We start from the raw sequence: 24,851 nt of genomic DNA on the forward strand, positions 1-24,851 counted from the left end.
AGCGAACATAAGCATGTGATAGCGGTCTAGAAAGATCGTGACACTAAATAGGTACACTCCGAGACACACATTCACAGCATATAGCTTGACTAGACTATGCATTCAATTTGTTAATATCTTTGAACTCATCCAAGATGGGATTCAGGGTCCACAATTTGATATCGGATGACTAAAAGCCAAGAAATTCCAGGGCCAACAAGGTTGCTAGTTCGACATTGAACATGAGGAATTCCACCACTTCCTTCCCACTAAGAGCTCCAGAGCTCAGGTAAAGACTTTAAATGCAGTCGCGACCGGACTCTGCCGGGGCAAGTTCGCCATCACCCCCACAAGATAAGTTGTCGACCTCCGAGTATCCCTTGCAGGAGATCGGGTCGCGGTACAAGGATGAAGCCCGCGACAGCGATGAACTGAGCTTGGACTTAGAATCAGGCAACCTGCCTCTTCTGCCCTCGGAAGTCGACGGCATGGAGGCTCAATCGGGGAAATTCGAGCGCGATCCGCCGTTTTCTTGTACGCCCTCGGGATTCTGCGCTTGGCTCCGCGGCCCGACGCCGCCGCATATCTATCACATTAACCCTTGGTTTCCTCGTTTGCAGGCTGCGCCGGCGCGTCTGATTGATCAGAAATTTCCGCGCAAGAGTTCAAAGATCGCCCTCCTTTTTGGCGGTTTAATCTTTTGGATTGTCGTGTTCTTCGCGTGCTTGAAAGCTTCTGTCGCGGGCCAAGAGGTTCCGGGGTATGGGCAGCCCGTCAAGCTCTCGTGTCACCACCGTTTATGGTGTGTTTCTATTCTTATCCCTAAGCAGATCATTTGATATTGTGACCTGACCATATCTATATAGGAGCAATTCTACGAATTGCGGACTGAATGGTGACCTTTGTCGCCCATTCGAGGACCAATCCTTCGCCTTCCGCTGCCCCTCAGGCTGTGCAGCGGCGATTCTTCTGGAACCGTATGTTGTTGGCGACCAGGAGCTCAATTACCGGCCATTAGTCGTGGGAGGTAAGCCACTGGAGGTGGATGATCAGAACAGCAGCATTTACCGAGGCGATTCGTCAATTTGCGCGTCAGCACTGCATGCTGGTATAATTGATGACGCGAGGGGTGGATGTGGTATCCTGCACCGCACCGGCGAGCAAAAAAACTTCCAATCTATCATGCAGCATGGAATTGAAAGTATCGAGTTTCTCTCAAGCTTCCCAATGTCATTCCGACTAGAGAATGAAGCCTCATCCCCAGACTCGAATAAGACAACACCGATCAAGTGTTCTGATGCGCGTTGGTCGCTCTTCGCCTTCACTTTGATCTGGACCACCTTCTTATCATTGGTCGTGACATCAGCACCGGCATTCTACTCCATGATGTATTTCATTGTCTGGTTCCAAGTCGCTATGGCGTCCGACCCGCCCTCGATCGGGAGCTATTATGACCTTGTGTCAATTGCGCTCGGTCGATTCCTGCCTGGCGCATTTGTGGGATTCGTGCTATATTACTTCTGTGTCCGGTACACGCTTAAAGATTTGGATGCACACTGGGACAAGACCGTCTTGTGGCTGGGTGGCTGCTGGGTTGGCGCCCTGAACACGGACACATTTGATCGCATTCCAATCTCTCGCCTCACGCCTCACGATATCCAGCAGCAACCGGGTGCTCTCACAGCTCTCATCATTGTAGTTGGGTCTTTGATCGTAATCGCCTTTGGTCAAGCACACTGTTACCGTCGCGAAGGCCGCTTCTTCCCTACGATAAGCATCTACGGCGTCCTTGTTGTAGTTGTTCTCATCCTTGTCGCCGTCCCGAACATGAACCTACGCATCCACCATTACATTCTCTCTCTTCTCTTCCTACCTGGAACAACTCTGCAAACGCGACCCAGTCTCCTATACTCAGGTATTCTTATTGGTCTTTTCATAAACGGCATCGCCCGCTGGGGCTTCGATTCCATCCTCCAAACTCCAGGCGCACTCCTTGATGGTGCTAAACTTGGTACAGTTCCACCAAAGATATATCCTCCTTCCACGACGGATGCGAACAACCTCGTTTTTTCGTTCCCGGACCTCGAGCCCCATGCCGACGGCCTCAGTGTTTTGGTCAACGACGTCGAGCGCTTCCAGGTTTTCCGACCTAAGGATGGCCAGCATTTTCCAGATTTCACTTGGGCTCGCACTTATCCCGACGAGGTGGAGTATTTCCGTTTTGGACTCGTTCACACTAATGCTTTGGGCGGTCTTTGGTACGAAGACTTTTCTCCACCTGCTGTTTGGGGCGCTGATGGTAATTTTGTTTTCCCTGATTCTGAGATCCCTGAGGATCCTGGATCCGAATCCAAGTCCGAATAGAGAACTGCGCCATAGTGCCACCCTGTACATACCCTCATGCTTCTTGAAATTAGACAGATATTCTTGGTATATTTGCGACGTATGGGCTCTGGCCTCGGAATCTTTGGTAATACTAGTTATCTTCCCTCAGGGGCTTAGTCTCTCCCTCATACAGTAAGCTCTAAGTTCTATATTCTACAGTTCTGTTCTGTTCACATCCGCGTGGATCAACACATTACTCTCTGTGTTATGATTGACCAAGCACCTGCTGGATTGAACAGTTCGTACCATTGATTCCACCGAGGTTTCTGGTCTTGTTCTTTATTGTTTTATTTTCCGACGATTGGCTTTCGACTAATCAAACTTTAAGCCGGCAATTTGAATTTGACTTCCTACAGGCCATACCTAGTTCATAATGGTGAGCGTTCCATCACATGTCATTTAGCCACCACATAAGAATACATTTGCCTATAATGCTGGACCCAAAGCAATCGTGTAGAATTGTTATTCCTCGATATAACCACGACACGACACCTGTACAATACTTTGCTTTCCGCCATCCTCTATAACCAAAGCCGTGAGCTTCCCCCCTTCACACAACCCGAGTCAAGACCCTTTGTGAATGTGCGGATGGAAAGAGACCTAGAAGCATCGTGGCCATAGACAACAGTCATGGTGCCTGCAAGGGGATCTTCAGTGGAAGTCTCGAGGCTCGAGTATAATTTTGATTGATGCTTATCAAACATCTAGATTGAAGGTATGTCAGTATGACGACAAGACTGAAGAAATGGAATAGAAAGAGAAGGCATACTTTAGCCCAATTCATGCCGTTCTTTTTCGGACTGGGTACATGCGTATCTAGATCAATGGTCCGCATAGTCATCACGCTAGAAGGGTCTTGCTTCTCAAGTTCGATGCCCGGTACTAGACCCGCATGAACAACAACCACCTGGCCCATGCCTGGAACTTGGCCAACATTTAGAATCACTGGACAGTTCTCCAGCCACTGAGCTTGCTCGTCGCTCAAAGACCGCGCGACTACACGCTCGCCAAGTTCTTTGGATGAGAAACGAGCGTCTTCATCGTCATCGGGGGTTGCGAGAGTTTCAGTATTCACCATCTCGTGGCGAAGAAGCAAAATCCGGTCCTCGTGGTTTCCACGGACACCAGATGCCGAATGCTGTCGAGCTAAGTCCACAACTCCTGGACTGTTTGGTCCTTTGTTGATCATGTCACCGACAAAAATAAGGTGATCACCACCTGCTTGGTTGAAAGAAACCTTTTCAAGAAGTTGCACCACTGTTGTAGGCTTGTCAGTTTTAGGAATTCCCGTACTTGGGGGGTATGTCTTACACTCATCTTTACAGCCATGCACGTCGCCCACAATGATTAGCCGTTTCCGACTAGATTTCCCTGAGACCACTCCCGCTATGTTCCCAGGCACCAGGTTTGGGTCCAAGGTACGGATCTGAATCAAGCCGTCGAACTGAGGGTTTGAGTTTGTCCCGAACCACCCACCTGTCTCTGTCTCAGATGTCGGATCAAGTGAATGCAACAGGGATTTTTGCTCTTGTAGTCGTGGAGAAACCAGCATTCGCCAACCGATAAATGCAAATATAAACAACGCGACATATATCAGCACATGTCGGAACCGCGGCGCGGAAACTACCGAGAGAGCCATTTGGGACCATCCCGGGGATTTGATGTCATCCGCGGAGGAGCTGGAGGCGCGCTGGGAATCTGCAGCGGCTCTAAATTGCCATTCGTTTCTAGCGGAATCAATCAGTGGGCGAGAATATTGTGTAAATTGTTTTGGGTAGGAGGGACGGTGGGTTGTGGTCGGGTGGTAGTCGTTATCTGCCCTGTTGGTCTCGAAGTCCTGCAGATGGGAGTCAAGAGGCGCCATCCTCCTGCGCCTGAGTTAGGCTTTATATCTTTATTTGAAAGTGTACTGTATGCTTCATGTGCTGCATTTGATGAAATTGAGCGAGAGTAGGTGAATGTGAAGAGGCAGAATTAGCCATCGCGGCTCTGACGTATACCTAGACCCGCTTTCTTTTATTAGGCCGTAACGTTCGACTCCTTTATATTGTTTCTGTTTGGAACTTGATATTTGTCCTTTTAGTTTATTTGTACATTTTACACTATCCTCGGTACTGATCGTACTCCTCCGCTTCCCGTCTGCGCAGGTTTACACGCTGGAGAACAGTCTCATCATATACCTCTTCCACTTTCTTGCCACCCTTAAGCACCTCGTTTTCGTGTCGGAGAGCCTCCTCCTTCGTCATACAAACCAGTTCATTGATGTTCATCGGGACGGTCTTTTGTCCCTCTTTCTCAAGACTCAGATCCATCTTCCATCCATGTGCGGGAGTTTGCCAGGGAACGAGAGCCAGTCTGTTCGACAAGCCACTGATCGCACTCTTTCCCCGGTATACTTCCTCTACAACGAATGCAATGTCATCCTTGCTGAGAGGAGCGCGAAGTCCCACGGTATCTTGACCGGTGGTTTGTTTAATCATTCTTTCATGCAAGTTTAGCAATGCATTTAAAATGGTATCGTAGAGTTTCTCGCGGCCCTTGGCGCCCATGTTGTAGTCAAGCGGGTAGCCAGCAATAGTGCAGATAACGTGGTTGGCTACTGTGTAACCAAAGACTGCGGGCATGGTCCCTAGCACTGGGAGAATGCGGGCTCGGAAGTCAGGAAGAACTCCAAGCTCACCAACTTGACCCTTGATGAACTCATCCTCGGGGAGAGGAAGTAGGGTAGCCTTGCCCGGGCCCGGTTTCTCTGTTGAGAACACGGCTGCGACGCCTGACGAAACACCAAGGAGCTTTAGTCTGCGGCGTGTAGCGCGGGACAAAGGATCATCGGTGCTGAGCGAGATGTCACCGACCACGACGCGAGTCGGGTCTGACTTGCACCCTGCACCCGTCGACGAAATCACAGGCAAGGAGTTCGTGTGGCAATAGTGTAGCAACTCTACCTTGGACGTAATGTTATCGATACAATCCAACACAAAATCTGGTCTACGGCCCTCCCCGTCGTGTGTCAGAGACCACGGGCCAAGAAGATCGTCAGATGCGGCCTTTCCATAGAGCTCATTCCGACAATCGAACATGACCCACGGCGCGATTTGTTCCAATCGCCTCCGGATGCACTGGACCTTAGGCGTCCCAACATCAGCCAATGTCGCTACAGCGTGTCGGTTCAGCGATGATAGTGTGACTTGATCGAAATCAATGAGCCGGATTTTTGACACGCCCGATCTGGCCAGGGAGGCAGCGGCATGCGAACCAACACCACCACAGCCGACAACGACAATGAATGACGATCGGAGCTTGGCAAGGCCTTCATCGCCAAGGAACACACGGTTGCGGGCGAGCTGTTCTAGAATCAAGTCTATCAAAGCGAGACGAGCCGAGTGAGATAGGTTCGCAGAAGCAAGCCATAGAAAAGCCACATACCATCATCGTAGTCCCCCTGTTGCGCTCTGCGAGCTAAAGCTGCACTGCGCTGATCTTCCTTGCTCAGCTGTATTCCATTCGAGGCAGCGCCAAAATCGGTGAGCTATAGTCCGCCGAATCAGCTTTTGCCCTGTAGCTTGCTTGGCACTCAATGCGCAGGTTCACCGATGCATCTCACCATTTCTGCAGCATGCAAATCATCTATACTTGGGATCGAAGCCTTCAGATCATGAACAGCTTCCTTGCGCTTGTATGACTGGTACCCAAGGATGGCACTTGCGACAGCTGCGCCGGATACGACGGCCGCTGTCGCAAGCTGTCCGTGGGGGGTACCAGCCTGACGGTGGAGCCAAGAAGACATGCTTGCAATCACACCCTTATCGTATGTATTCTGGATGTCTCTCGATTTGCTTCTATTTTCGTGGGAGGTGTTTCGATCAGGTTCGTTATATCTGGTATCCGGTTCGTCAGAATCGAATCCGTAGTCGAGGTCGGCCTCGTTGGGCTCTTGCCACCATTTTGATACTGGGGGAGCCATTATGGATGTGGGATGTACTGACCATGACAAGTAGCCGACCGCAGGTATGGACTTCTAGTAACGGAATATATGCAAGCCAAATTCGTGAAACTACGCCGGCTATCACGTGCTGCGGTGCTAGGTAATTGTGCAAGGACTAAGTAAGGCGGTATGGTAGGCGGTCAACGTGCTCATCGCGACACCACCGTGCCCACCATATTTCTAACAACACTCATGCGATCTCCGGGAACTTTACAATTTCATTTGCCGGCCAATTATCTTATGAAATTGCTATATATGCTCTTGCATCATCTCACTCAATAGAAGGTCGTTGTTGGCAGACCGATGCAGCCATCAGTCTCGATATCACACTATAGAGCCTGACTGAGAAAGTCGCGTCTAGGCACAGCTTGATGTTTAATCCGATAAAACTTTGTCGGTCAATGCCGGCAACTACCTCTTATCGCTTGAGAAGATGCAACAACGACGCGTTCATCGGCCTAATTATTCGCTATCCATTACAAAAGGTACGTTTTTTTCACACTGGTTCTCTGGTCTCTAGCTGCAATGCAGATTCAATGGAATATCTCATGCCAAGTCTTGATGACGATAAACCTCACAAGAGCTTTCATGACATGTCGGTTGAATGAACCCGTCGGGCCATGGACTTCATCCCCCTGATACCTCGGGGTGGAAGAAGACATCGGCCCACAAGTGTGTGATTGAACAATGAACAGAGATCTGAAGAGACTCGGACCTTTGATATTTCTTGTTATGTGTTATCTTGAAGGAATTTTGTTGAATGTGTTCAACTAACATCGTTTAGGGGTGTTGTACATATTCTATATCTCCAAATCTCACATCTCCTTCGGTTTTGTTTGCCAATCGCCTGTTCCCTCCCGAGTACTATATTCATCGTGAGGTGTTTTCATGTCCTCCCTCCTATAATATCCCAGTGATGAGAAAATACAGTTACATACTCCGAGGCCCTGTATATGTGCTTCGTCTGTACGCCTTTCAAGGAAACGACAAGCACGCCGGTGACGAGTGACAAAACATGGTAGTTTTCAATCTGAGGGCATATTTATTACCAATCTATGATTAGAAACCTTATCTTGAGGCTTCTTCTCTGAATTCGTAGTGCCTATTTTATTTGGTCCAGTTTCTGAATTCTAATGACTCTTGGGCATGATGTGATAGATCAAATACAAATAGTTTCATCCCTTCGTTAGCACAAGTACCCGGGAAATGCAGCTCCAAATGACCTCTTAGAAACACAATTTTGAAACAGTTCCTATGTTATAGTATTCCCAACTGAACGTCATAGAGAGTTCCATAGAGAGACCATGCAGTAGAAAAGCCCCAGGCATCGAAAATGGCTTTTGCCTCAGGCAGCAAGCAGTATACTGGTAGTACCGGGACGGAAGAACGTTTAATCCCTTGGACTTAAAACAACATCAGTGCTTCTTGTCAATTTTATATTCCCATTAAGGCATTGGCCAAGCCTGAATTCCTCATCTCCAATCTTTTTTGTACAAGTCCATGGCTATATCCTGCACGCTAGGATCTCCAATGCAGAGTTCGCGGAGGCAACAGCCAACAGCGACTTCATGGGGCTACCATCACACGCCTATAACACCTGCTAATCTAAAGAGTTAACCGCATAGCCTCTAACAAGTCTCAAAAGATAAGCCATCTTCTTGTGGAGAAAAACTGTCGACAGCTATTGTATTATCACTGTGATTAAATGATAGATATCAGAGGTTGCTTCGTCACCCTGTTGAAGAGAGCCACTCATGATATGACACGCTGAGGCGTATCCTCAAGGACAACAGCTCTGCCTACAAACGGATACGCGACCCTTCCCTTTGTGCACTCTGTGCCTGCAGTATAAATACCTGCCCTTCTCCACTTCCTCTCTTTCCTTCTTCGCACCTTTAAGCTGCTGAATTCGAGGGAATATCCATTAAGGTGACGTTTCGACAATGTGGCATTGGCTAACAATAACCATTCGACTATCAATGACATTCTGGGTTTCCTGGTTTGTCTTGTGATTCTATAAAAAACTTTCACCAAAGACCGACCTTAGCTTCCAAGCTTTACTTTTGGTGTCTGTCTCGTGGATTTTTGGATTTTTGGCCTTGTGGGCAATGTAAGTGTGGTCTTTCTATAAACGTTCTGGGTTCTCCTAGTACGTCAACTGAAATTTGGTACTTTTCATCATGTATCCTGGCTTTCATGTTCTCAGTCTTGATTTTATATTTGTTCCTTTCTGCTTTTTTGTGGGTGTGGTGATATTGTGGGCTTTGTGGGTCGTGTCATTATGAGCTTTTCCCCTTCTCGCCCTGTGATGAGTTCGTCTCAGACGAACATAAGCCAATTCTGATGCATCTGCTTGACGACGGCTCCATTCATGGCACTTCGTGCCTGTGGACCGTGTATACAGCTGGAAGCCGGTTATGAAAACTGAGAGCAACCTGAGGGCGAGTTTCCTTTTATTTGGAGTTCAATGTACACATAACCTCTTGGTAGAATCAAATGAAATAATGCATCGGCATGTCTGTTCATTTTTCGTACCATCCACTTGTAGACTGTCTGGAGGTATCCATCGATCCCCGACTGCAAACAAAAACAGAGAAGAGGCATCTCATTTCCATTTCGTAAATGTACAACGCCTGCTAAATGCCAAATGTCGCACGCTGAACGACGTATTTACAAATTTTTTAATTATTCTTCATCGCCTCGGACGTAACTCGCCATGCGACTAGCGCAAAAACTTGCCCAATGCGCCACCGATGTTCTTGAGATCTAACAAGAAAGTGTCATGACCGAACAGCGACAGGTCATCACCAAGCTCGATATGCTCGACATTCTTGTTGCCTCCAGCACGGAGTGTCTCGGCAATCTCCCGCTGCTGCCACGCCGGGAAGAGAATGTCACTTGCAACACCCATGACAAGCACAGGGTGGTCCTTGAGAGGCGCAAGGCCGACAACAAGATCCCGGGGAGGACCATCCACCGAGTCAGCAGAGACGGACTTGTCCAGCGGGGTCGTATTGGAGGTTGATCCAGGCTGCTCCTCATAGGGCTTGTCTGGGAGGGTCAGACTGCAAGCGGAGTCTGAGCCAATTGGGACGTCGCCGCCGTGCGCAATGCGCTCTTCGGACGCTGCGCGGCGTTTCAGAGTCGCGCTCTGATGAGCATGGCCGAGATCGAATAAGTCCATGGCCTTGGAGACATAAAGAAGACTGTTGGGATCATACTCGAGGCAGAACTTCTCACCGGCATGGTCGAGGTACGTCTCGATAAGGAAGTCGGGACACAGAGCGGGCTGCTTACTGGGGTCTGCACGCTGGCGACCAAAGCGCAGCTCCCACTCTGGCCCACTGCGGTACGTCACGGTTGCAATCTCGCGCGCTAGCTTCATACCAGAGTGGGGCGGGATGCCGTCGTAGTAGAACCCACGCGCCCAGTTCGGGTCCATCATCAGCACCTGTCGCTGCGTGTGTCGCATTGCTATACTGTAAGGGTGACTGCGGGCGCAACCGCTGATGCTGACAATTTTGGTGACCCGCTCTGGGAAGAGGACGCCTGCTGCGAGACTCTGCATGCCGCCCATGCTGGATCCGACGGAGGCAGCGAGTTTCTTGATTCCTAGGCCGTCAAGAAGTCGGAACTGAGCGCGGACCATGTCGTCCAAAGTCAGGATCGGGAAGCGGGTTGCGTACCGCTTTCCGTCGGACGGATCGAGGGAAGATGGGCCTGTGCTTCCGTAACATCCTCCGAGAACATTGGTGCAAATAATGTGATATTTATTCGTGTCTAGGGGCAATCCAGGGCCAATGAATTTCTCCCACCAACCGGGCTTGGGGTTGGACGCTGTGCTGTGGGCGTGGCTTGAGGCGGACAAGCCAGTATGCAAGAGGATGGCATTGCTCTTGTCGCCGTTCAATTGCCCCCAGGTTTCGTAGGCAATATCAAATTCTGTGAGCACACCGCCCCAGTCGAGCAGAAGTGGTTGTTCACAGTGGTATGATTCGTGTCGCCCAGTGGTGTATGAAGGTTCGGGGCCGGATTGCAGCGACCGAGCGGAGAGTTGCGCTGACTTCGCTTCTTGGGCATCGAGGCAGGGGAATGACATGGCTGGATTGGAGGAGTCTCTCTCACTTGACTCTGCGGTGGCCGATGCTGACTTTCGCGGCGACACAGTATGCAATGGGTGTGCGGTCTTCCATGGCGCCGATAAAGTCCGATGCGACCCCGCGGTGTTCACAGGGGAGTTGGCTTGTCGCCATGGCTGGGTTCGAATGATGCGTGAAGCAGCTCTGGCGGCGCCTCGAAACGACTGCATTATAAGAGCGTAGGATCTGTGCGAGGAAGGAAGGAAAGAAAGCTTCCCAGGTTGAAAGCTACCGGTGGGAGAATATGTAGACACCTCAGGCACTAAGCAGTCGCGTCATCACCGACATCGGTGATTGGTGGAGATTTCAGCGTTGAAGTATACAATGTACAACATACGATAGATATTATTTGCAACTTTGTCTGACAAGGCTGTCTTATATATGTGGAATTCATTAGCCTCGGAGTACCAAAAGAGCAGGTTAATCTGTAACCTCGCCTTCTATGGACCATGGTTAGTTTATGGTGCTAGAGGCTACCGTAGAAATCAAGTAAATCCAGTGTTCGAAGGGCTAATAAACAAGGAATGGAGGGTGGAAGCATGCAAAGTTCGGCTTTTGATAGATCCTAAAAAAGCAGCTATAGCTGAGGTCCCTAGAGGATTCTCATACAAACGTTAGCAAAAATGAGGAAATCCAAAACGCCCAGCGCTAGATGCAATAAAAATTCAAAACATGAAAGGCGTGGAGAATATATCATAGTAAATCCTCCTTGCTCAAAGGTATCGCAATCCGCTATTCCTAGTCCGGCTCACGAGTGTTCCCGTAGATTTCGTAGATTTCGACGCCTGGTCAACCACGAGCTTCGACATAACAATCGTGTTGTTATTAGATCGAATATCAATAGCAGCAGACCACATACACCGGAATCTACCGCAATTTGCATGGAAAACAATCTTGCTCCCATCAGTCGAAACCGTCGCACCACCAGGCGCCTCGAGACCCCAATCACCAGTCTGCAGCAAAGGCCGATCAGCCCGGATGTACGGACCCTTGAGGGTTTTCGAGTGTGCGTATTTCACATTGTAGCCCAGCGAGACATAGCAATGCGAAGAAAAGAACAGATAGTACGTGCCGTCCTCGGTGAGCAAGATATCAGGAGCCTCAACCAGGGGACCATCTGTATCGTCAATATCGAGAATTTTCACTGGCTCTCCGACGGGTGTGATACCATCGCTCTTCAGCTCCTGTAGGAGAATTGGAACGGATACAACTGGCTTCTTGCTGTTGTTGCAGTTGCCGCCGCGTCCAACGCTGTTTCCGTCGCCCTTGTAGACCACGTACAGCGTGCCGTCGGTGTCCCTGAACGGTGAGGGGTCGATAGCACCGCCATGCTTGTGTGGACAGGCTAGTGGCTTATCTTCGGGGACGTAAGGGCCTAGTGGGCTCGTGCCGGTTGATACGGCAACCCCCACGCAATGGTGGCTCCCGTAATTCTCGGCTTCTCCTGAGTAATACATGACGAATCTGCCGTCGTCCTAAAAGTTCATATATGAATATCAGAGACTGGATGGGAGCTAATGCTCATTGGTATACTTACGCGCTGCATCACATCCGGGGCCCAATGATTGACCTTCTTCTCCCAAGTGCCAAGAGTCGGCATCGCGTCGTAATCCTCGTGAAGAGTCCAGTTAATAAAATCGGTCGATGTGGCAACGGGTACATGGATACTGTCGGGGTTCTTTTTCTTGGGATTGGTCCCGTAGGCATACCATGTGCCATTGTGTTGAATGAGGCCCGGGTCCGGGAAATTGACGAGGGCGAAGACAGGTCGATTCTCCTCGAGGTAGTAGCTGTGGTCTTCATTTGGCTGGGGTAGTCTCCAGTAGTTATCAGTGTCTTTCGCAAAGCCGTAGATCTTAGTGAAATAAATGGGGAGGACAATGACGAGTGTTGTTAAGGCCAATCCGAAGAACCCCAGAACGCAGAGTATCCCAATCTGACGTCGTCCCCATGGTCGAGTAAAAAAGTTTCTTTTTTCTCCCTTTTCTGCTCTGGCTCCCACTGTCGAATCCAAGGAAGATTTAATGCTGCCGCCTGGGATTTCACTAACTACGATGGACTGGACGACAGCGGGAACCACGTATTTTTCAGGTACAGCAGTCGTCATTATTTCTTTTCCGTGATTCCAGTGAAATCAAGACGAGCTGGCGCTGGGATTTCTTGTGCAGAAAGACACCGTTGGCTTGAATCAAGATTGCTTGGTGGTTAGGCTCTGGGTAAGAGCAGGAAGGTCAAGAAGGTCGGGCTATTCCATAGTGAATGACTTCCACTGCAATTGGTTTGAAATTGGGTATGGAGGTTAAGAGACAAGCGAGAGAAAGATATTTATGGACTTCTGGACCTCAGGAGTCTACAGGGCCTATCTTATCCAGCATGCCATTCAACCTTGGAAGAGGTGATAAATGACCCAAATGATGTGAAAACGGGAAGAATAAGCCGAGACACAACTTTGGAACCGGCGGACTGATTGGCTGTAATTCAGACGAGGAATAATCAGAAGATGATTGGCTCTTTTAGAATAGGCGCCATAAAGGAAAATCGCGCAAAAGTTGCTAGTCTTTGTACATCGCAATCGCCACCCGGACAATGCTGTACTTTTCCCTCTGAGCCCTCGCTCCACACACATTTCTATGATATTTTTGCCGACCCAAAAAAAAACATAAGGTGTAGTTAGTGTGGCCTTAAGCAATGCATCTCAGATGAGTCGCCCGAAGGTAACATTCCACCATCGATTCATTCACAAATCGTATGTCATATTAAGTTAAGAATTCTTCAGCCGCATGACAGAGTCGAGGATCATCTCCTTGCTTTCAAGCATGACAGGTAAGTCCCGGCTCCTCTTTGATGCTAAAGGATTATTTTTATCGTAGGAACCTAGATAAAGGCCCATAAGTTCTTCTGGTCTGCCGGTCTCGTCTTTGTTCAACATCTGCGCTAATCCGCAGGAGTAACAATGTAGCCCCTACATAAAACCAGCAGTTCCGCACTTCATGATTTAACAGATCGAGCACTTCATTTGCTAAGGCAGGTTATCCTCTCTAGCAGCCCAGTGCGGTATCTCCGTGTAGGAGGTCTGTAATATGTGGGGGGTACTATCTCTTATATCCCGAGGTCTTGTTCAATCTCAAAACAGTTTCAGGCCTTATTGCTTATCTTATGTTGGCCCGTTTGAGGAGGTGGGGCGTAAAAGTGGGGCGGGCTAGACCCTTGGTCTTTCCCCACAAGTCACGATCTAGGGCTATCACGTGCCAGAGATGCTATGTTGTAGAAATTGCTCGACAGTTTGTTTGACAGTTGGCTACTTTACATGGTTTGCAGATGTATATTTACCGGGTACTCCCACTTCTTGCTCCTCTCTTGCCTATATCTGTTCTTTTGAATGATGTACTCTCTATAGATCTGGTTTGTCATACCTCCTTTTGGATCGATTGTCCTCTCGATTTCCTCTGCCTTTCATTTGATGGAACAATACGGCGTGCACGTACCAAGTATATACACCGCTAGGTCTATTTTATACAGTTCTCTCTATTTTATTCTCCTCCTATAGAAGCCTACGAGGATATCCCACATGAACTCGATAGTCCGTGATTATGTCTCCCAGCTCAACCCCTTGGACTACCGAGCATATTTTCCTGGAAAGATGTGATATCCAAACCGCCGATTGTTTCTATCGGACTCAATGGGATGAGCTCTGCCGAATTGCTTCGGGTTTGCTGGCCATTTGGAATGCGTGGCTTTAGACCAGGTCGCAACTTGCAAGCAGGCTCAATAATATTGTCCGTGTACTAAAAGTTTTGCGACGAGACTCACTGGGCAGCCTGGGTTCATATTCGAAGGGCTACCTCTTACGTCGTTAGCAGCTCCAAGCTCGAATCCGAAGTTGTAGCAATGAAACTCATCAAGGAGCATCCCCAGTTACCAGTGCCTCGAGTTTTTGCGTATGAGATTGACGAGAATAATCCTGTGGGAGCCGCCTTTATAGTTATGGAGCTGCTCTCTGGCCGCGTCGCCACAGACGCCCCAGGCGGTTACGACTTCAATTGCGATACAGAGCACCGATAAGCCTTCTATCGCTCCGTCGCAAAGTGTCATGTTAGTCGACCTATAGGGCCGGCTGGTGCTTAGCTTACCTCTCAATATAGGTCTAGTTTACTTCCTTACGACTCCCGAAAATTGGCATGATTTTTCGGAACCGAGAGGGTGGATACGAGTGTAGACCCTTACCCGGAATTGGCGGTACATTCGATAACACAGCAACCGCATTTTTCGAGGCGTGGGCCGATAGCATTGAGTTAAGTGGGATAAAGAAACGATTACATATATGATACAGAGAGGACCGATCTCAGCGAAATAGATGATTACGATTATCGAGAATTTCCTATCGCAGATCAAAGCGATAGCTAGCCGGCTATCTATGTGCAACGAAGGGCCATTCCCTCTAGTCCATGATGACTTTCTTTATAGTAAGATCATGGACCATGGTAGATGAAAACAGCTTCGATATAACGGGAATCATCGACTCGGAAGGCGCATTTACGGCTCTCTACGAACTTATTTCGTTCCCCAGCTTCCTCGCTGCCATACCTGCCTCTTTCGACTTACCTGGGAAATACGACCAAGATGGGTAGCCGTTAGATGAGAGACTACGAGAAAGGTGGCGCCAGCGAGGAGAGTATCTTGAAATGGTAAGATCAGTCTCACCTGCTCTCGGCTTGCCTCGGCAGCGAGAGGGACCAGGTGATGGCTTATCTGTACGGGGCATACGGTGGTTTCGGAAAGCTGGGTTTCTATCATCGAGTTATAGAAGAATTGAGATGAATAATAAAGCTTGAATCAAAAAAAGAGCATTGCTAGTTGAACTGGATAGCATCCATGTTGCTGACTCACAGTCCGTTGCGTCTACCTAACGAGACTTCCAAAGCGGATTCTTATATAACATACTAGTCTTGATGTTTATAAAGCTGCTGAATCAAGTTTATTCTTTCCCGAGGTCTGCTACGCTTATCTACCAAGCTTTTGCGGCTGATTAGTCCCACATGGCAGTGTGGATCATGTTCCACAACAGCCGACGGCCTTGATTCGCTACCCAAACGGCTTTGTCTATATCATAAGTTATTTAGTTTACGTGGGAAAAACGGATTTTTCTGATCAGAAGAATGAGATATGAATGTCGGACAAGATATATAGTTGATGGTTGACAGCCAGAGGTGTAGTTGCCGTGAAGTGATAACCGTATGCTCACTCGGAAATTCTATGCTGTTATGGTTGGGAATTTGAATTTTTACGCATGATTTTAAGTGTTAGGAAAGAATATAACTAAGACCAATTGATAGCCTTTAGTAAACTCAATGCTTCAACAGTATTCATGTTGCTTGTGATGTATTTTCTCTGGTATTTGAACACAGCACTTGGCTGGCTTGGTATCAATGACCATGCTGTTTGTGTATCGCTTCGACATATCCAAGGACATAATCTTTCCACTGTGAGTTTATATCATCGTAATTCATTTCGTAGGTTGAGCGAACCGATTGGGAAATAGAGAGAAACCAAATCCATTTTGTGCCCTTTATCCTTTACCCACCATCTGGCCTCCAGGCGTCCGAGTACGGTCAGACATTCCGTTTCCGTGATATGTAAGGCTTGTCATGGGAGTAAATTTCAGGTCGCAAAAAGGAAATGTAGAATAACAGGCATGGCGTCATTTGATGATGGGAATTTGAAGTCGTTTGTGGTGTAGTGTGGTCTAATAGCCGACCTCGCAGACCAACCAGGGCGTAATTGTCGTAATCCTTGTTTAAGCATTTTCATGAAACTCTTGTCTCGGAACGGACGAATGATTCTTTTTTTGCTCTCTTTCTGGTCTTCCTTTCGACCTCTTTTGTTCTTTGGATGTGGATTACATCCTCTTCGTCCTTGTCGATGTCATTTGGATTAGCTGGATCTGAAATATCGAATGTGCCAGGTGGCTGGTTAAGAGCGATCTCAGCTTGAAGTCGCTCTGCGAGACTCTCAAGAGGTTTAAATAGGACCTTTTTGTGTTTGATGGTCGGCCAGTCTATGCGCTTTGTGGCAGTATTTGGGTTGTCGAGCATTCCGAGAAGCTCAAAAGTTATATGAGCTTCAAAAACATGGAAGAATTTATCGTCCGGCTTGGTTGTCAAAATCAGACGCGACTTTTATAAATGAGCTAGGCGTCCAAAGAACAAAAGCGGCGGGGGTGATGAGCAGAGTACTTACTATGTGAATGGGCGGGTGCCACTCTTTGCGATGGTACTCCTGGAGCTGTGCAAGGGACAACAGAACACACAGCAGATACGGATCCTCGCTCCAGTTCTTTGGTGTGATCTGGGCTACTCGTTTCAGCTGAATTCTCCACCCGGGCCGGTTACCACCGCCACCTTTAGGCGTACGAGGGGTAAACATTTCACGGCGATAACGTTCAACGCGGCAATAGTCCAAATATCCAATGATTGGCCGCGGTACTTGGCTAGCTGGCTGGCTGATTGTACGGCAGCGATAGAACACTTGATACAGGGGCCGATGAATCCTCTTATTCGCGAAAAAAAAATACGGCGTTTCACTATGAACAATGATTAGTTATGGCGGAATGAATCAACCTATTGACGGGAACGGCTTTTATTGCTCACCCTGTTCGGTTAAGCAAGGGCCATATGAGATATTCGATAATGCCCTCCCGCATCGACGGATTGCCGGAGCTAATAAAAATTTCCTCGCGAGTTTGTGGCCTCCATTCTTCCAGCTTCTGTTCATGATCGATTGGTTGGCATATATCCGAATTAGGGTCGATGTCGCCTGTTGGCACATGGTCAAGGTGTTCAAACCGACATCCCAGCATATCCAAATGACGAGAAGTCCAGCATATTGGTTGAACTAAGAGATCACGATGATGGCTCATGAGCTCAGCAAGTGAAATTGCACCAGCTGTCATACTGAAGATACTTGTAAAGATGAGGTTGAGGAACTGGGAATACAGAGGAGTCTAAAGCGCGTCTTGACCGCCTTTGAGTGTTAATCCGGAATAAAGCTTACCCGTCTACCCCGTCCATATATAGCAAAATCCAGATCTGAGGGGGAGATACAGCTAATTTGGTATTTCCAGTGGATTGTCCAAAGCGCAAATAATTTAACGATTTTTACTTCGCATCCGTATTTCCCAATTTATCAATAGCAATGGTCCATGAACACCCTTTACATTGGGCTGAAATTGGGTCCTAAAGGCGTCTTCTGACCTAACAGCGCTAAATGTATGACTAGCTAGATGTTCCTGGCCTTTGGCGAGGATAGGTGTGATCAACTGTCACTGTCCGGTATGAGGGGGCTCGGCGCTTAGGGAAAGCATGATGCCACTCTCAGACTTTGGGAGCTGTCAGGGGCCAGCTGAACTAGCTCGTGTTTCTAATAAAGGATTTCACGAGCCTTTGGCCAGGAATAATACATGTGGTAGGGATACATGTATATGGTTGGCTAGTTACGTGCCTATTAATACCAACCCAACAAACCAGCATTGGACCTCCGCAGTTGTACTCCAAGCCAGCAGTTTCAAAATAAGGAGTCCGGCGGTTATGCAGGCATACATCACCAACATTGTTTCATGGTAATGTGGTGGCTAGGCAAACATTTGCAGAAGATGTGGTATAAAAAGACGTTGCCTGCCCGAGTGCATTCTTATCATCACAGATCCTCTCTCCTTTTCAAATTTGATCGCGCATTCTTATCATCACAAATCCTCTCTCCTTTTCAAATTTGATCTTCAACATGTCTTCCCATTATTTTGACACTTTCGCATCTGTCAGTCAGTTCAAAGGAAGAAATCTGAAACATACTTCCGAACTAAAAATGTCTGCCGCGAGTGGATGGGGACGGGACCATCTGCTTGCCTGTCGTGTTATAATACGACCACAAAGGCCCAACATTCTTCCAATTCTGTCCAAATACTCCAAATCTTCCGACACTACGTCCTCGGCTGAGATTGCGAAGTTTCTGAAGGGCCCTGATAGCAATATGCATTTCCAGAGAAGCGAGCACAGTCTTGTGCGAGATTTTGGGTATAACATTTCGCTCGCTCAAACGTGGTCGGCATTGGGAGCATTCGAGGGCGACCGTGACGCTGACAGGACAAGCTATGCAATTGTCCCCAGCAATTCTGAACATTCCGACACGGATTCTCATGACGCGGATTCTGATGACGCGGATTCTCATGACACGGATTCTGATGTTCCAATGGATACTGAATTCGACGGTGGCCGCATCACTAGGGCGAGAGGAGCGCGTGAAGGATCATCCAAACCAATCGCCCATTCTGTGTTCGTCCCCTCTAGGACAATACACATTGATTCTAGCAGTCCCCGGCCTCCGAGCTCTAGCGATGCGTCGTCAGCTGGATACATTGAAAAAAAATAACACCAACTCTAAGCTACGGTCGAAGATGAGACCTTGCGCCTTGCATCATGCGTTATTCGACATGTTCTGTATTTCGGAGCACCTCAAGAGCAGCCCGATATGTCGAGTGTTGTTGAGTTTCGGGACGTCAAGTTGCGAACCCGCGCAGTTCTAGGAGGAAATAAGATCACTGCCATCGATGACGGGGGCCTTTGCATACGCATAGAGGCTAAAGACAACAAATTTATACTTCAAAACGATCATGTGGCAATTTTGGAAGCCAAGAGGAAATTCCAATGTCTTGAAGAGGGTAAACCGATCATCTCAGACAAGTGTCTAGCCCAGATGACATGCGAGGCTCTGCTGGCTAGGGTTGTTGGTTTCGATCAGACCCGTGAGACCGTCATAGTCATCCATGCTACGCAGCACTACCTTTGCTTTCTCCAATTTGAGATTAGTGATGAGTATATTGAGGATTTTGGTTTGGACTTGCCAAGCTCATTCATTCCTGTGGTGGCCACTCCCTGGTACGACCTTAGCAGTGAATCCAATAGGAAACAGGTGGTCCTCAATCTGTGTGCCCTCATGCGTCGGGGATGATGTTCCTTTTGGGTTGCCCTTGTCTTAATTTGCTTTCACTTTCACTTTTACTTTTACTTTGCTCTCACTTTGCGTTCGCGTATTAGTCTTATTTATCATGAAACCACGTTATCTTGCAACAAAAAATCACTCCTTAAGGTTAAGAGTAAATACTTTGACACCAGATTTATTCTTTTAGGGATAAATTGCAGTAAGTCCTCTTAATAGTGTTAAAAGGTTATCTCTACCACAAAGGTCATTATATACGAAGGGAGAATCTAAAATTCGATCGTTCGAACTTACCACAGAGAGAAAGAAAACTAATGCTACTTAAACACCGTTTCTAGTGGTAAGACGAAGGAAGAATGGTGTCCAACAAGTAAGTATACTTCTGTTCACAAATATGGCTACCTGTAAGATGGACTTTTTTTGCCGCAATCACAAGTTAATTCTTTTCTCTGAAGATAAGATAAATTTTCCGATGATCCCTATATTCTATGATATAGAATATAACTTTTGTAGGGGCCAAGATTATTATTCACTGGAGAGATACCTTGGGTCGTACTCCATTGCTAATGAGGATAAATATCTAAAGTTCAACGAGAAGGTATCGGCCGGCAAGCCTCTCACCGGCATCTCTAATATTCTATATAGTTGGTATTTCTGTTGATGATACAGACGAGAGTACTATGCGAAGAATGTAGATGCCCTGGAAGATATCGGATTGCGTAAAGAGGAAAAGAGAAGCTATCTACATCTAGGACTAATGGAGACAACATGACAAAAGTCTCCTATTAAAAGAACAAGTATTCTCGTAACGGTAATATATGGCCTTTCCTATATAGTCATTTATTACTTGTTAACCACCTAAAAGTAAACTAGATACGAGGTTAGACAATTTTAGCATTGTAGTTTTATGCGGAGCATCATCATTCCGGATCGAGCACCTCATGTGGGGGCACTCTAACAAAACCAAGTGATTATGTAGTAGGATCATTGCTTGTTTTATAGCGTAAAGATATGCAAAAAAAACATTGCAAAAGACAGAACAAAGAATAAATGAAGAACGAACAATATCAAAGACGGTACTCCGTAGGTTTGAAGTTACATTTCTAAGACCACGTGAGCGGCTCCACTCAGGCTACAAGCTGCTTCCGGCATACGCAATCCTTATTCTACTCGTGGACGTCTAATAAAATTAGCCAACAAGGCGAAAAATTACGCGCTGCCAGACAGCGTGGCCTGCTTCTCGATTCAATTTATCCTTGCCGTTCTGCGGTACTAGTCACCCTCAATTATTATTGGTTTTCTCACGCCTCCTATCCCGATTTTGGGTTGACCGTATCTCCGACCATCGAGGTCACATCCAAGACTTCCGCATATCGATATGTCACCCTCTCAATTTCTTTAGCCTAGGATTTGGAATCGCTCGACTGTCACACCCGCCGAAGGAAACGCATAACAAGAATATTCAAATTCACCAATCCCGCGGATCACAGAAGACAAAAGCACAGAGGCCTTGACTTGATTCCTATCTTTCAGCCAATTTACGGCTGTCGCAAGACCAGGGAATTATTTCCCGACTGCGCCGGCTCCATCGCCTGTCATGATTACCCCGCGCAAGGTGCTGCTTGCCCTATTCTGCGTGGTCACCTTTGTTCTCATCCTCCGCTCGTTCCGAGATCCTGAAGTTCCCGGGGCACCTGGGTATAGACCGGTGAAGAAGATATCGCAGGAAGAGGATGAGGCGATAGCAAACTTAGCACGAAAAATACCACCGCAAGGTCGCGCCCAATTACCCCTCGGCGCATCACGGACAGCACCCCTTCGCGAACGTCTCCGGTATCAATTCCCCTATGAAATCGAAAACAGATTCCCCGCATACATCTGGCAAACATGGAAATACAGCCCGGGATCGTTCTGGTTTGACGAAGACCTTCGCGGCCCCGAGGCCAGCTGGACAGAGATGCACCCCGGGTTCACGCATGAAGTCATTCCTGATGACACACAACAACATCTGATCAAATATCTATATGGATCAGTCCCGGAGGTATTTGAGGCATATGATTCGCTGCCACTCGGTGTCATGAAGGCGGATTTCTTCCGATACTTGGTCCTTCTAGCGCGCGGGGGGATATACAGCGATATTGACACTTCGGCGCTCAAGCCCGCGCACACGTGGCTCCCCGAGGAACTCGATCGATCAACTATCGGCTTCATTGTTGGCATCGAAGCTGATCCTGACCGTGATGACTGGCATGACTGGTATTCGCGCCGTCTTCAGTTCTGCCAGTGGACCTTTGTGTCTAAACCCGGGCATCCGATTCTTCGTGATATGGTGGCTTATATTACCGAGCATGCTCTGCGAATGAAAAAGGCAGGCATCCTCAAAGTTGGCAAGATGGATAAGACTATTATGGAGTTCACAGGGCCTGGAGCCTGGACGGATTCTATCTTCCGCTACTTCAACAACCCGGCATACTTCAATATCCAGCCTGGTGATAAGAACATCACCTACGAAGACTTCAGCCATCAGACCACGCACCGCAAGGTTGGGGATGTGGTTGTTCTCCCCATTACCAGCTTCAGCCCTGGAGTGGGGCAAATGGGTGCGGGGGATACAGATGATCCCATGGCTTTTGTGAAGCACAATTTCGGAGGTACGTCTTTATCTTTGACACGTTCGTGTAGTTTCACGTGGAAATAGTACTAACATATTTCAGGCACATGGAAGACAGACCCATCGCTATGAAAAATGCCCAAAGCTTATTCTATTCCATTCCAACACTGTACACTGTATAGTATCGGAGACCTATCGCAGGCCCTTGCTCGCAGTTCATCTCAATATTTGCTCCGATTTAATCATCCACGCCTCCCCTCTAGATTTCCTGGTTGTTTCTACTCCCGTCACAAAACTCTCAAATCGGCATCGAACTGTCATCATCGGTGCCTTGGATATGACCGAACCCAGGCACAAGCTCTAAACCCGTTCCATGTTTCATGATATCTGTTCATATGATTCCCCAACTTTGTTTTTCATTGTTATTTACACTGTTATTTTGCTTTTTTTTTTCTCGGTAAATGGTTTGCTACTACTAGCTATACTAGCTGCTTATAGATTCCAATCTCATTGTTGTGATAGCCAAAAGGCAACTTTTCGAGAATTTTTTATTGCCTATGAATGGCAATCTTGATCTGTCATTGTCTCGTCCGATATCCATTATGTGAGCCTATAACTAGGGCTTCTTACATACGACTAAGTTGCAACAGTGCATGTCTAATCCGAGTACTAGATAACACGTATTTGGTATCGGGCATATGTACTCCTATTTTCCATTCAAAGCACAATTTCCAAGTTCCCTATTACCAACCAGAATCAAACTGCGCCAGACTTAACAGTAAACTCTGAAGTTACATATACTTTTAAGTTCTCTGCCTCTGATAATATATGCTCCTCGCTATCCCCATCATTCGTTTGCGCGCCGGATCGAATCTCAGTGATCTGCCGGCCCTCGGACTCATATATAGGCTCGAAATTGCTATTTCCACGCCCAGGCCCCGTCCCCGTGTCCTGGCGAACAGAGCTAAGCGCATAAGTCCGTGAAGTTTCGCGATTTCGGTATGAATTAACAGTGGAAGCGAAGGACTTGAACAGAGGTCCGTACGTGGGAATGCAGGCGATGATAACCTACACGTTTTCGTTTTGTTAGTTTTTCTTGGACTTGCAGAAATAGCAAAAATCAACTCACGCCCAGGCTGTTCTCGACACAAGACCAGATCACGATATTCTTGCTGTCGGTGTAGGTCTTCAAGTCCCAGACGGTGAGGATGCGGATGATCTGGATCACGGTCACAAAGAAGCCGAGAGCAAACAGGCAGGCTAGGAGGACTTTTTGCTTGAGGTGGAGCTGGAGTTTCCAAAGGACTGGCAGAGGTAGTGCTATGATTATCAGGTCCAGCACGATACTCGTGCCCCCGAGGGCAAAGTAGAACGGTATTGTTTGGATGCAATGCCCCTTGAGAGAAGTATCCCATTGTTTTGCGACCTGTTTGTTGTCAGATAACCCGTTTCCTGTGAGTGGCGCGCAATGTTGGGGAGCTGCTAACCGGTATGCAGGAGATTGATATGATAAAGGCGAAAATCAATTGGTTAACGACACACACGACAATAGTGGCAATTATGATTTTACGATATCGCTCTATAATCCCCGCGATGCGCAGATAGGAAGCCAACAAGGCGACTTTGAAGCCGAGGACAGCGAGACAATAGGTCGGGCCGCCAGCGTATTGGATCTATAGACCAAACAAAGTTAGCGTCGGGCTCGAGTTCGAACAATGTTGGCCTTGCGATGCGTACCCTGCTAAATGGAATAACATTCTCCTTTGGAAAATACGCCGCGCTGAGTCCTTGGCCCCATCGCGTCTCTGAAATAGCCATTTCGTCAGTTCGGCAGTTAACCTTCGCTAATCAATGAGAATCGACTCACGAGCCACGGCGATACCTGCGTATGCCAACGTCAACAGTGAGCCCGCCAGTGCCGCATAGTCGTCAATCCATGGAAAACGACTGATGCGTATTCGCACATAAAACCGCAGACATACGGCTAGGAAAGCTGTAATTGAGCACGCCAAGCAGGTCCCGATCACGCGCGGAATCTCGCTGTTTGGATCGGTCTCGTGGAGGTTGTATACCCAGCCCATGACTTGATCATTGTCACGGCAAGGAGAGCTGATAGCCTCTGCAAAGGAGATATCATATTATTCATAATTGTGACGGAGTCCACGGGTATTTCGCAGTACAACGTACAAGATTTCTTGATTCAGGTGGGGCGGCGGGGCGGCGGGGCGGCGGGGGGCTTATATCGGCGCAATTAAGATGCAGCGCTAGCTTCACGAGCGTGGAAACGAGAGGATATGAATTAGAATTTGCCAATAAGAAGAATTTTCTGTTTTTTTTTCGGTCTTGGCTTAGTTAGCTATGAGCAAACCATTATAACACGGTTTTGCATTATACATTCTAGACCTGTGCCATCTAGAAAAAATATATATAATCTAGAACACCTCGAGTGGTGTTCAAGGAGGGAGCAGAAAGCCAGATCTAGCTAAAAGAAAGGTGAGATCTGCCCCTGAATTGTATGCAATTACTCGGACCATATGTTCTAACCCTAAGAACCCGCTTGGGGTGGCTTGTGTTAAAGTTTGTTTACGTACAGTAGTGCTCCTGGCTTCCAAGATTCCAAGACTGGGTGGTGGGGGAAACGGCAGGCTTTTCCATGGGTGGCTGGTTTTGGCCCCTCCGATCTGCATTCCGATATTGCTTCCCAAGGCTGGCAGGGATGGCGTGGTGGATTATTAGCTTCAAGATATATTGCGATACCGCGGCA

General features: G+C 47.8%; 10 protein-coding genes across 10 annotated transcripts; 5 read left to right on the forward strand and 5 right to left on the reverse strand.

Annotated features, from left to right (window-relative positions):
- Positions 1 to 281: 281 nt before the first annotated feature.
- On the forward strand, positions 282 to 2,343 carry N7518_000499 (LCCL domain-containing protein; the record flags this gene model as incomplete). The annotated part of the gene is made up of 2 exons (XM_057181427.1): positions 282 to 781; positions 846 to 2,343. The coding sequence occupies 2 exons, from the start codon at positions 282 to 284 to the stop codon at positions 2,341 to 2,343; spliced, it is 1,998 nt and encodes a 665-aa protein (XP_057046777.1).
- A 542-nt stretch (positions 2,344 to 2,885) lies between these two features.
- Positions 2,886 to 6,328, reverse strand: N7518_000500 (Molybdenum cofactor biosynthesis MoeB; the record flags this gene model as incomplete). The annotated part of the gene is made up of 6 exons (XM_057181428.1): positions 2,886 to 3,068; positions 3,134 to 3,621; positions 3,676 to 4,232; positions 4,489 to 5,713; positions 5,791 to 5,893; positions 5,969 to 6,328. The coding sequence occupies 6 exons, from the start codon at positions 6,326 to 6,328 to the stop codon at positions 2,886 to 2,888; spliced, it is 2,916 nt and encodes a 971-aa protein (XP_057046778.1).
- Positions 6,329 to 9,071: 2,743 nt separating this feature from the next.
- N7518_000501 (homoserine O-acetyltransferase family protein) lies at positions 9,072 to 10,658 on the reverse strand (the record flags this gene model as incomplete). The annotated part of the gene is made up of 1 exon (XM_057181429.1): positions 9,072 to 10,658. One exon carries the CDS (start codon positions 10,656 to 10,658, stop codon positions 9,072 to 9,074), a length of 1,587 nt encoding a protein of 528 aa, XP_057046779.1.
- Positions 10,659 to 11,201: 543 nt separating this feature from the next.
- On the reverse strand, positions 11,202 to 12,595 carry N7518_000502 (glycoside hydrolase family 43 protein; the record flags this gene model as incomplete). Its single annotated transcript, XM_057181430.1, has 2 exons — positions 11,202 to 11,963; positions 12,026 to 12,595. 2 exons carry the CDS (start codon positions 12,593 to 12,595, stop codon positions 11,202 to 11,204), a joined length of 1,332 nt encoding a protein of 443 aa, XP_057046780.1.
- Positions 12,596 to 14,666: 2,071 nt separating this feature from the next.
- N7518_000503 (uncharacterized protein) lies at positions 14,667 to 15,116 on the forward strand (the record flags this gene model as incomplete). Its single annotated transcript, XM_057181431.1, has 2 exons — positions 14,667 to 14,784; positions 14,953 to 15,116. The coding sequence occupies 2 exons, from the start codon at positions 14,667 to 14,669 to the stop codon at positions 15,114 to 15,116; spliced, it is 282 nt and encodes a 93-aa protein (XP_057046781.1).
- Positions 15,117 to 16,292: 1,176 nt separating this feature from the next.
- On the reverse strand, positions 16,293 to 16,911 carry N7518_000504 (uncharacterized protein; the record flags this gene model as incomplete). Its single annotated transcript, XM_057181432.1, has 2 exons — positions 16,293 to 16,661; positions 16,726 to 16,911. The coding sequence occupies 2 exons, from the start codon at positions 16,909 to 16,911 to the stop codon at positions 16,293 to 16,295; spliced, it is 555 nt and encodes a 184-aa protein (XP_057046782.1).
- Positions 16,912 to 18,345: 1,434 nt separating this feature from the next.
- Positions 18,346 to 18,909, forward strand: N7518_000505 (uncharacterized protein; the record flags this gene model as incomplete). The annotated part of the gene is made up of 1 exon (XM_057181433.1): positions 18,346 to 18,909. One exon carries the CDS (start codon positions 18,346 to 18,348, stop codon positions 18,907 to 18,909), a length of 564 nt encoding a protein of 187 aa, XP_057046783.1.
- Positions 18,910 to 19,008: 99 nt separating this feature from the next.
- Positions 19,009 to 19,488, forward strand: N7518_000506 (uncharacterized protein; the record flags this gene model as incomplete). The annotated part of the gene is made up of 1 exon (XM_057181434.1): positions 19,009 to 19,488. The coding sequence occupies one exon, from the start codon at positions 19,009 to 19,011 to the stop codon at positions 19,486 to 19,488; it is 480 nt and encodes a 159-aa protein (XP_057046784.1).
- A 1,585-nt stretch (positions 19,489 to 21,073) lies between these two features.
- On the forward strand, positions 21,074 to 22,219 carry N7518_000507 (glycosyltransferase family 32 protein; the record flags this gene model as incomplete). The annotated part of the gene is made up of 2 exons (XM_057181435.1): positions 21,074 to 22,127; positions 22,191 to 22,219. 2 exons carry the CDS (start codon positions 21,074 to 21,076, stop codon positions 22,217 to 22,219), a joined length of 1,083 nt encoding a protein of 360 aa, XP_057046785.1.
- Positions 22,220 to 22,843: 624 nt separating this feature from the next.
- N7518_000508 (putative integral membrane protein (Pth11)) lies at positions 22,844 to 24,168 on the reverse strand (the record flags this gene model as incomplete). The annotated part of the gene is made up of 5 exons (XM_057181436.1): positions 22,844 to 23,155; positions 23,217 to 23,513; positions 23,575 to 23,760; positions 23,825 to 23,892; positions 23,955 to 24,168. 5 exons carry the CDS (start codon positions 24,166 to 24,168, stop codon positions 22,844 to 22,846), a joined length of 1,077 nt encoding a protein of 358 aa, XP_057046786.1.
- Positions 24,169 to 24,851: the final 683 nt, after the last annotated feature.

This window comes from Penicillium psychrosexuale (genome assembly GCF_028828465.1).
Source record: "Penicillium psychrosexuale strain IBT 29551 chromosome Unknown utg000001l, whole genome shotgun sequence".
NCBI classification, from domain to species: domain Eukaryota; kingdom Fungi; phylum Ascomycota; class Eurotiomycetes; order Eurotiales; family Aspergillaceae; genus Penicillium; species Penicillium psychrosexuale.